An 11,623-nucleotide genomic window follows, 5' to 3' on the forward strand; every position below is an offset into this window, starting at 1 on the left:
TCCATGTTTTTCATTATATTGTAGAAATATGTGGGAATCCCTGGCATAGCTGAGACAGGACAAACTTGTCTAGACGTACAAAAATCACTCAGCAATGTGGGTCAAATCAATTAAGTATTATTTTAACAATTGTGAAGAGCTTGATCTCCAGAGCATTTGCATTTTACTTCAACGGATACAAATAGGTATCCCTTGGGTACTCATTAGTGATACCAATCTTAAATTTTAATTTATTGTAGTTTTCTGTATGTTTAAAATGCTTCACGATTCATTTGGAATTGAAGTGTCTGCCTCTTTGAGAGAAATATTCACAGTTTAATACCTGTATCAGGTCAGGTCACCCAGTAACTAGCCTCTGGGTTTCCTACACCACCCTGGAGGCTCACGGATCTGCCATTAGAGCTACAACTCGGCACAGCTCACCGGTGAATGCTAAACAAAGAGATGATCTGCTCTGTCCTGCCTGAGGAAAGAAATGATCTCTATGTGGACCTTCTCTACATTTTTTGATAATAGCTTTATAAGGCTACTGTCCTTTTGTTAATGTCCAATGAAGCAAATTTTTCTCCCCTAGTGAAAGCATAAGCCTTCCTCCCTTCAGGCCCTCTGTGGGTTTGACACAGGAAGCTCCCAGCCTGAATCTGTCCTCCACCCTCTGATTTAGCTTCCACCAGGGGTCAGTGGCTCTCCGTCCAGATCTGATGACAAACTTTAGGATAAATTATAAGGTTGACAATTCAGGAAACACTGGTATTACCACCATAATTCATGTGTCACCTCACTTGGTTGCCACCAAACCTCCAATTGACCTCTACCCTCCTTGGAAGGAGGTGAATTAATTTGGGGACAAGGGCAGGAAATGATGCTTAGCCCTTTTCCTCCTCATTCAAAAAAGCTCAATAGAAAGTGGTATTTAAAAATCTGATTCACATCTGAAAAATAACCCTACAAAGGCAAGTACAAAGCAACTCGTTATTCCACTGGTGTCTCTATCACTGTGAGAGCACACCTCTGACAAGCAAGGTCAGACACTGCACAACGCCCTGGACTGTCACTAGGCCTTTCACTGTGAAGCCCATCACTCAGCTTCACAGGCTCTACCCACAGACTGGTAACACTTGAAGGAATTTCCAAAAGAAAGAAATATGTTACAAATAGATGAACTGCAATGAAAATCTTTTCAAATGTCTCTGTATCTAAATTTACAGTTTTCCTCTTATATTCATGTCCTACTCAAGTTCTAACAGTAAGTCAGAGAAGAAATTCCCTATTTACTTGAAAATCTTCACTAAAATTACATTCATCAAAATGTTAATAAATTTTAGCAAAATTTGCAAATCACTTTCTCATATTTCTATTCATGACGATAGTTTAAAGGTATGTTAACTCTTTCAAGTCAACAGTGAACTAAATGATATCTTTGCTTTGTGCTTTATCTGGAAGGTGATTCTAGTCAAGGAGTATTTAGGACTATAAAATCCTGGTCTTGTTTGGCATGGATATAATCTTTCTGGTTTCACTTTGCAGTCTTTATTTTAAATAACAAAATTAGCTTTCACTTTTCCTTATTATCCCTCTGTTAAAATGTCTTTTGTTATGTTTTATTATTATCTCTTTCTTGAAATAATTCTCATTTCTAAAAATAAATGCATATTAGATAAAAATATGGGTTCTGAAGCAAGACGGACTGAGCACTCTTGCATGACAGTTTTATGATCTTGGGCAAAACACTTATTTTTCTGTGACTTAGTTTTTACATCCAGAAAAGGAGGATAGCAATACCCACCTCATGAGGTTCTTGTGAAAATTACATGAATTAACATACATAAAGCAAACAGATCAGTACCTGACACATACTAAGGGCTTCTTTAGGACTTGCTATTGTTAATGTTGTTGTTATTTATTCCTAAGTTCCTGAATTACCTTTCTAAAATTTTTTTTAGTAGTATCAGTGCGTGGAATGGGAATATGAACTCATCTTTCAAAAAAAAAAAAAGGCCTACAAGCAAGTAATTTCCTTATATTCCTCCATCACAAACACTGGACATGTAACATTTTTTGCAGGATGAGGTTACAGGAAGTGTTTACATGAAAAAAAGGAAGTAAGAAAAGATCTGCAACTATGATCATAGGATATTTCAACATTCATAACAAAGGTGGCCTAAACAAAAAGATTACTTGTTCCTAAAGGTAAGGCTGAGATGCCTGTTTCCTCTGTCAATACACAGCAAGCAAGAGAGAAATGACAATACTGGATTTGGTCCTAGAGGCTGAGCCAGACATAACAAACAAGGTTAAGGTTGGGGCAGAGCTCATGTTCACAATCATGTCACACATCAAGTATTTTAAGTGTCAACAGGATTTACATATGGTGATACTGCATTTTAGACAAATAGGACTGACAGGAAATAAAGTTTACAAACAAACTCACTAGCATAAATTATCAATTACAAGAAACTCCAGAAATTGAAGGTTGGGCACAGGTTACCTTCTCAAAACCTCAGTAAAAAGTTAGCATACAATGCACTCTTTTGTCACCTGCAGAAGTATTAATAGTACATCTTGAAGAAAACTCTGAAAATGTACCATCAAAAGTGTCTTACTAAATATCATAGTTCCATCAATGTGACCAAAAGCAATTCTATGGGAGAACTGGAGCACTTCAGAGCTCAATACAAGAATTGGGACAAATCTAAAAGAGAATGCAAAATGGATCATTTATGCATTTAGAAGAAATAATTAGAATTACACAGGTGCAAATAACAAGAAGTTGACTGATTTCTCTTATGATACAAGAAGTCCATAAGAGGTATTCCAGGGCTGATACAGCTGTTCAGGTATAAACTTTGACTGCATAGAGCATTTTCTAGTAAAGGGATGGTTTCTATCATCACCTCAGTCACCTCAAGTTATTTCCTTCCGTTCCTGCTGAACTCCTCGTCCACCACCATTATCTTGCTTAGTAGTGCCTGGCTCTTTATGACCCCATGGATTGTACCCCACCAGGCTCCTCTGTCCATGGAATTTTTCAGGCAAGAATACTGTTGTAGCATGTAGGATCCAGTTTCTCACTACAGATCCAACCAAGGGTTCCCTGCATTGGGAGTGTGGAGTCCTGAGTCACTTGACCAGTACGACAAGTCCCTAAAATAGGTTTTAATGAAGAAAGACTGTGGAACTTACTCCAGAGCAACACACCTCCCTTTCTAACTCCCAATCTAGTGTTCATGCCAAGGTCTCTACCCTGTTTATAACCTGTTAAGTGCCAGGTACCCTGAAAGGTGTCATCACCATTTCATAGCTATGCAACTGTTAGGAGTCTTAGCAAAGAGACTAGAAAGTAAAGGATATAACTTGAGGTGACTGAGGTGATGATAGAAACAGTCCATCCCTTTATTAGAAAAGCCTTTATGAACTCAAGCATTCAAGACATCAAATCAACCTGCCTTTTAGAGTTAAGCTAATTCAGTGTGCGTTTTCCTAAACTGTACCTCTTCCTCATGGTGTGTGTATATTTATATACATATGCTTCCATACACAGACTTCTGATTCTGCAGTTTGACTCCATAGCAGACAGTGGGGAAAGTAGCTGACTCAGAATTAAACAGCTACTGGCTTGAAAGTTCTTCTGAGAGATTTTACAGTGTAGGAGGAAGAACCTACTTTCCTATTAGGAATAACTATCCTATGATTTTTAGAAAGGGCAAGTGCATGTCACAGAAAGATGAAGCTATTTTTTTTTTTTAAGAAAAATACAAGAGCCAACTCATCCACTTTTATTATTATAAATATCCAATGAATAAAATACATGGTAATTACACACTGTCTGTATATATACCAATATTTTTCATGTTATAGAGGAGAGAAAGGTTGAGATAGTGACAGTAAATCTGAAAGGAAGAAAGAGAAAGAATTAAAGGAGCAAAGGAATCAAGTTTTGAAGCAGGGAAGAAGGAAGAGGAGAGGGAAGACAAGGCCCTGTGATGTGAAGGGAAAGAACAAAAGAAGAAAGAAAATGAAAAAAAAAATAGGAGGAGGAAGACAGGGGACATGGGAGAAAGCACGTGAGATGCAGGTGGAAGGAGACGGGGGCAGAGCAGGAAAGGCCGAGAATGCCGATTCTGAGGTGGGTGTAGCGCTTATTGGTAAACCACCATCAGCCCTTCTTCACGTCCCTTGGTGCACAGGCACCAACATCCACCAATAACCAGGGCTATCTGAAACACTCATGAGTTCTCGCATAGTTTCAGAGTCCTTTAATCAATGAAATTTAGTTTGCTTCCCAAAGTTTTACGTTTCTTAGGAAAGCTAAATTAGCATTAAAAGATAACCTGGGTTTTCAATGTTTATTTGGGAACCTCATAATTCCTATAACTATCTCTTTGTGGCATTCAAAAACTATCTAATTACATTTTTTGAATAATTAGAGCTGCCTTAGGCCACAAATCAACATCTGTACATTTGTAGTGATCCTTCTACACATTCCAAATCCAGCTGCTACCCTTCGCTCCTACAGGACATCAAATAAAAAGGAAAAATATGTGTGGTTTTAGAGAAGCACACGTTAGAAATAATTGGTTAACCCGTAGGCACAGCATTCAACCCTTCAGAAGCTCTGCCTTCAATGAGATGGGCATGGTAGGTGACCATGGCAAAAATTACTCTCTAAGCTGCACAACAGACACCAAAGTGAGATCACCTCACGTGGAATTTCCTGAGAGCCAAGAGTATTTTTTTTTAAATATACCATTCTTGTGTTTGAGCAGTCATTAAGAAATCTTCGTATCTGAAAATTCAGTTCTAATTTCTGAATATATGTTCTTAATATTTCTTTAAGTTTAATAAGATTGATACAGTTTTACTGTTTTATAAATAACTTTAAAATCAGTGGGGTAGGAGAGGGGTGGATTAACCACCCAAGTTATCCTTGAAGCCAAAACATTTAGATAAATGAATTTTCTTTATCGTATGTGTATTATGTCATCACCCAATCATAGTTCAAAGCACTTCTTTGCACACTGAATCTACCCCTTCTAACCAAAAGCACTGAGTGTAGGGTTATCCATTCTTTTCTATTTTTATATGACATAAAGAATTTTTAAAAGAAGAAAGAGCTTTATATTTTTCTGTGAAAATATATACAAGATTTTTTTAATGCCAGTGTTTAAAAAGTACCAGTAACTCATTTATGCTTTTCCAGTGTAAAGGCTACCTGAAATATATTTCAAATATACATGCATTAGCAACTATTTGTGAATATTAAAGACACAATGAATGTCAAGGTGTCATCTGAAGTCATTGGAAGAATAAGTATGGCTTAATATGCAACATATTCTATATAACTAATAATGTAAGATTTCCAGATCATCTATAGAGTTGACCAATTCCAGGCACGGGAAAAATAAATCAAAGATAAGTTCTAGATATTATCTTTTGAATGATACTAATTTATGGAAAAAAAGTGAAAACACCTATCATTTTTTAAAGGTGAAAAGACAAATTTATTGGAATAAGATGGTTCTATGAAAAATATATGATTACAATGATACAACTTTTATTCTTTACCATTTTTGATTAAAATAAAAATAATAGTTTAAAATAAAGATTCATAAAAATTAGAGGAAAATATTCTAATTAAATAATTTCTAGTAATGTAGTGATATGACTGAAGTAAGAACATCTGCCTAAATTAGATGTTTTCAATTATGATTCTAAAGATCTATTTTTTTGAAATTCACACAGGGAATATATATTAAATCAATGTTTATATGATTTAAGAAACAATTTGAATCACATCAGTAAAACATACCTGAAATAAGTTGTAGAGCACAAGATGAAATATAAGACAAGTAGAGGAAAATGCTTTAAAATGTTCAGGTGTTCATAGTTATATACAAGCAGGACACAGATGCAGTTCACTTATAAATTGCATTTGACAAATGATTCTGAGTTTAAATATGCTGATTCCAGAGTCAGAGACATATAAAGAACAAATATTTACTCACCCAATCAATAACCCAGTTACCTCAGCAATAGCAGATTGCTATTAATTCAAATAATTGCTAATTCAAATAACTGCAATATTAAATCAAATAATTATTTAATTCAAATTTTAAAAAAATCATTCCCTTGAAAGAAATTTAATCTGGAGTATATTATCAATAATTGTATCTGACATACATATCATTCTAGTAATTGAAGTCATTATATTGCACTGCCTTTGAATGGTGATTTTTAAATGGCAACCAGTTGATTCCAGAACACATTTAATATAATACCAATAGTGGTTACAACAAAATACCCTAAATACTTTATCCTGATTTTACCTTTTTTACATAAACATTCTGTTTTAGCAGTTGAAATTGGTTTTCCCACACACTCCACAATATGATTAAATAAATAACAGAATGAAAATGTAGTATGGAAGAACTACCAGTAGTGATACTGAATTTACAAAATACAATCAAATCCCCTTTATAAAGCATCATGGTTTATTACCTATTTACTTCTGCTTAAAACAGATATTTTTCCTCAATAAATATTTTAGAGCATATTTTTCACTGTATTGGAACATTTCCCTCACCTTATGCCACTGTAATAATGGGTATTCTAGTCTTTTTAGAAATTCAGATAAATTGTCTCATAGAAGCTCAGGCACTTTTCACAGACTCATTTACTTAGGCTTTCACAGATAATGTTTGTTGTTTTTTTTTCTCTTATATCTGACCTCTCCTTTCTGATGACTGAATATAGCCCATCCTGTGAGTAGGCATTTTGTTATTACAGGATGTAAGGTTTATCCAAGTCTTTCTAGTTCAAAATATACTGTCTGCTCAATGATGCCCAAATTCTTTTAAACAGAATGGGTAAAACATCTCTCGACAGTTGTAATTAAGACTGTGGGAGAATAAAACACTGACAAGTCACAGTCACTACAAATTGGTTGGAGGAGGAGGTTTAAACAAAAGGCTAAGGAGCTGGGGTGAAGAAGAGGGATTATCGGGGGAAAGAAAAGGTGCAGACATCAACTCGATCTTTGCTTGTTTCACAATCCTGACCTGGTCCTTAGGAGAAGGAGCAGTGAATTGCCAGGTGTGGCTGGGGAAGAGAATGGCTACCTGACTGGACCATCTAGGTTTCCATTTCCTATTTTCCCATCATTTGCAATTTTCTACCAAAAAAAAAAAAAAAAAAGAAATTAAGGTATGGGCCTGGAAACCATGCTGTGGAAACTGACCATATTTGGAGATTTGTGCAAAAATAGGAAATTCTAGGAAAAATTGCTCCGACCCTGAGACTTTCCTAATTCAACATGATATACATACACATAGACATATATTGCTAAATATACAACCATAACCTCTTACTGCTGAGTTTCTAAACTCATCATGCAGACACCACGGCTCATTGTGAATAACGATGCCCTTTCAAGAAAGTCATAGACAACAGATTTAAAACATACAAGAAGCTGACAACAGAGGTACCAAGTGATCAGATGATGAGAATTAGTAGAGCTTCCAAAACTGTGAACAGATGAATACACTACTTAAAGATGGGAATATCTGACAATTCTGTTAGATACACAAATTTCAAATTCTTTGTATTGTATTTTTGTTGTGTGTTTTTTCCAGAAGATTTTCAACAAAAATCTTACACAAATACGACACATACAGAGACCCATAATATTGAACTCTGATATTTGCCTCTCCATCTCATATTCTGTCACAGACACAAGTCTCAGAGGGTAGCTGACACAGCCTGATCTCCAGTCATGTTCTGTGTTAGGTAGCACTATATACAATACCTCTGTCTCAATGCATTCTTTTAGATAAAAAAGTAACAGTCATCAGCTGTACCCCAAAATCATTTCCTCAAATGCTCAGTGTAAATCATAGATAAGATAGTTTTCCTGACATAACTTACATTTTTAAGACTTAAAAAATTAGAAATAAAGTCTCAAGCTAATATTTTGTATTTCTTAGTTAAAAAAAAAATGGCCAAATAACCTCCTAACCTAACTACAACAGTATATTAGGTTAAAATTTCTTACTATCAGTTCAGTTCTTAAATAGATGTTACATAATTAATTTTAAACATTAATTTCCAAAAGTCTATAAGAAAAGGAGACATGCATAAGCATCATTTCATTTTTAAACAGTTCTTCTACCTGTAGAAAATTTTACAAGGAAAAACTTACTGAAGGCCTATAGCTACAGCCAGTTTCAAAATCTAAATATTTCACAAAACAGGTAACAGGAATTTAAAATCCTACAAAAACCATTCACAAAGTTTAGAATGATTTGATCGTCTTAAACTTACACAATAAAATTTCTCTACCTTTTCTAGTGATGGAAGAGGTAGAAATTGAGACTTTCCCACACAACTTGCAACTTGAAGTGTTACACTGCAATCTTACTCTCTATCATCTATTTCTTTTCAGACTTAGAATGTGATTATGGGCAGTCTTAGGCTGACTTACATTTGCTAGCTTCATAGTAAAAGCAAAGTCTACGTCATATTTTTGGTATTTTTAAGTTTTATATGCTGGCACCTTACACAGGATATGGAAACAGAGGGGGCAGAAATGAGGCTTTGTATTATCACAGGTCTTCTATCACAACCTGACAACCACATCTTTTAGCCCAGCCTTGACTCTCTACACCTTCACTAAGACTCACACCAAGTGACAGGTTCAATCCACTGGTCTTCGGGTGAGGTCTGAGTTGCCATCATATTGGCTGGTCCTTTTCCTTAAAAGATTCTCATGAACTCAGGAAAACATCAGACTGGTCTTGAGAAGAGAGTAAGCACAATAAGTCCTTTAAAAGAGGGGACTAGCTACAGAAAATTAATGTTCCAAAGTCTGAAATTCCACCAAATTAGACTTCTGCTTTACAGACAAGGCTGCCGCCATGCCACAAGAAAGCTGTAAAAGCACAATTTTAAATCTCTAGTAAGCATTTAGACTAAACATTTTAAAGCGGATATGAAGGGTTTTTTAAATAGAAAACTTAAGGTTTCTTATCATTTTTATATCCATGTTTATCTGAAATGCCAGCTGCTCCGTGGATTATCTCCTGCTATGCCAATAACTGTTAGCCCACAAAAGATGGAAACTGTAACATGAAATCACTAGACAACAGTTTCTATTCGGTTGGGTATCAGTATTTTTGCCTTCAGATTCTAATTAAACAGTGCCTGTTGCCGCTTAAAAGCGCCATGGAAGTGAAATATTCAGAAGTTCCAGCGGAAATAATAGAAAATAGACAATATCTTATTTTCCCACATACTCCATTAACTAGCTTAAAACATAAAAAATGCATGCACTACACAACATTCTATTGCTTGCAGCTAAATTGTACCTCTTCAATCATGTTTAATTTTGATGAAGGGCTCCATAATGATCCTTTTTCAAAAGGTATCTTTAAATGATAAGGAACTTCCAGTCCCTACCTGGAAATTAAAGCTGTGCAGATTAAAAAGACATAATCATTAATAAACATCACAGAGATCGTTCTAGAAAGAAAAGGCACGTTAAAGTAAGAGGAGACTCAGAAAAAAACACACCATTTCCTGACATTTTCAACGCCACTTTAGAATAGAGCGCTGGAAGCAGCCGCTCCCTGTCAGGAGGGCCGTTTACTCTGAAGGAACCGAGAAGGACCCCTGGCCGAGGAGCTGCGGGAAGTTTGCGGCGGGAGGGCGACTGGCGGGGCGGCTGCGGACCCGGGCGCGTCAATCTGTCACCGGCGGGTCCGCAAAGCCTAGCGCCACTCGGCTGCCCTGCAGGGGGAACGAGAGCAGGGACAAAGGTCTGGAATCCAAGGACTCGGGTTAAGGAAACAAGAGGCGCGAATTCATTCAAGTGTCAGCTGTCAGAACCACGAGTGAGGAGGACCGAATTTTCTGGCCTTTCCCTGCCCAGAACCCCCTCCTCTCGGGGAGACGCGTGAGGGGAGCGTGGGGAGTCGGGGTGGGGGGCGACCGGTGAATAAATTCTAACTCGCAACTCTCTCCCCCACTAAGTTTGTTTTCTCTCCCTCCTCCGAGCGCAAAGCTGAGGTAAGGGTTGTCACGGTTCAGGTTTAAATGGCCCCTGGGAAGCAGGAAAGCGGTATAAAGGTGCGCTGGCCGGTGAGAGCGGAGATGCTGAGGTACCTACCATGGTATTCTTGTCCCGGAACGTAGTAGGTGGGGTGGCCCGCAATGTGCAGGGAAATGAGCACCTCGCCCTGCTCCCCATCTCCTTCCAGCTCCCCGTGGTGAGTGCACAGGAAAAAGAATGGCGAAAAGCGGGGGTAATAGCCCACCGCCGCGCGCGCCCTCAGCGTCGCCCCCAGCAACAGCGCCAGGAGGAAAGTCCGCGGGGCCCAGGAACTGCGCTCCATGCCGCCGCCGCCGCCACCGCGCGCCCCGAGCGCCGCTCTCTCATTCAGTTTTGGAGGCACTGGGACCGAGGAGCCGCTCGGAGAGAATGCGAGAAGGCGGCGGACGGAGTAGAGCGGGCGCGGGCGCCGAGCCCCGCCGGGAAGTTCCGCGGGAGACCGCTGCTCCCAAAGTTTCTTTGGCCCGCGGGAGCGCGGGGCCGGGCTGCGGACGCCGGGAGCGGGACGGTCGCTGCCTCGGTGCGCCGCCGCCGCCTCTGCGCGACGCCCCTCGGCCAGGCCTGGGAAAGCTCCCGCCCCCCTCCACACCTTCTTAAAGCCCCGGGCGCCGAATCCCCCCCGCCGCTGCCACACGTGTCCCGGCCGCTCCCCCGCCCCCGCGCGTCGCACGGCGCGCGCCCGCCTGGCCCCCGCCCACTCGGGCTCGCTCGCCGCACCTCGCGCTGCGCTGGGCGCACGCCTCTCGGGGGGTCCCGGCGCCGTAGCCCAGTTCGCATTCTAAAGGGCCGCCGGGCGGGGTCGGGGGCCACGGAGTCCACGAATCTGCCCTGAGGGACTTAAACGCCTGAGAGAGAGACGCTCCCGCCTAGGTGTCTGGAGGAGCAAAAGGACTGGATTGTCTCCTTTTGGCCCTCAGATTTCCCTCTTTTTCTTTTCTTTTTTTTTTTTTTTTTTCTGAGAGGAGGCGCGGAGGAGAAGGGCGGTGGGGACCTGTGCTGGCGCCGGCTTCTTTGTCTGCGCGTGCTGCGCCTCGCGCCCCTCGGGGCTCGCCCACCTCGGAGCCTGGGCGGCCCGCATTGGTTCTGGGGATCCGCCTGCGACCCCAAACCGCGAGGGGCCCCTGCGCTTCTTTCAGACCTAGGCCTTGCGTCTCTAACGCTGACCCCCGCCCCGCTCCTCGCCGCAGCGACAGAGCGTCGTCTGTAGCTGGATTTAAAATGAGATTAAGCGAAAGTAGAATTGGCAGCCTCAAGTGGTGCCTGGAAATGGTGATTTGTGATGCTTGGGTGTGGGGAATTGTGTGGCGGGAAGGGCTTGCGGAGCTGCGCCCCGACAGGCGCTCTTCTCTGGACTGTTCTGTTATTCATTGCTGCTGGGTTCTTCAGGCGGAGATGGTTGTAAATTTTTAAATCGGTGTTTATTTCCTTTAAATGTCAGCTACGACCAATGTCTCTGAGACGGGGCGGGGGGAGGGGGAAATGTTCTGGGGAGATGCTGGCAGCGGTGATTGAAGCGGG

At 40.3% G+C, this 11,623-nt stretch overlaps 1 protein-coding gene across 2 annotated transcripts in view; it reads right to left on the minus strand.

Moving 5' to 3' along the window:
• RELN (reelin) overlaps positions 1-10,388 on the minus strand; it is a 536,845-nt gene extending 526,457 nt beyond the window's left edge. For both annotated transcript variants that reach the window (XM_068972809.1, XM_068972810.1), the window contains exon 1: positions 10,163-10,388. In XM_068972809.1, coding sequence (XP_068828910.1) covers positions 10,163-10,388 — 226 coding nt within the window. The remainder of the gene's footprint in view (positions 1-10,162) is intronic.
• Positions 10,389-11,623: the final 1,235 nt, after the last annotated feature.

The sequence above is a fragment of the Capricornis sumatraensis genome, chromosome 5 (genome assembly GCF_032405125.1).
Source record: "Capricornis sumatraensis isolate serow.1 chromosome 5, serow.2, whole genome shotgun sequence".
Classification (NCBI taxonomy): Eukaryota; Metazoa; Chordata; class Mammalia; order Artiodactyla; family Bovidae; genus Capricornis; species Capricornis sumatraensis.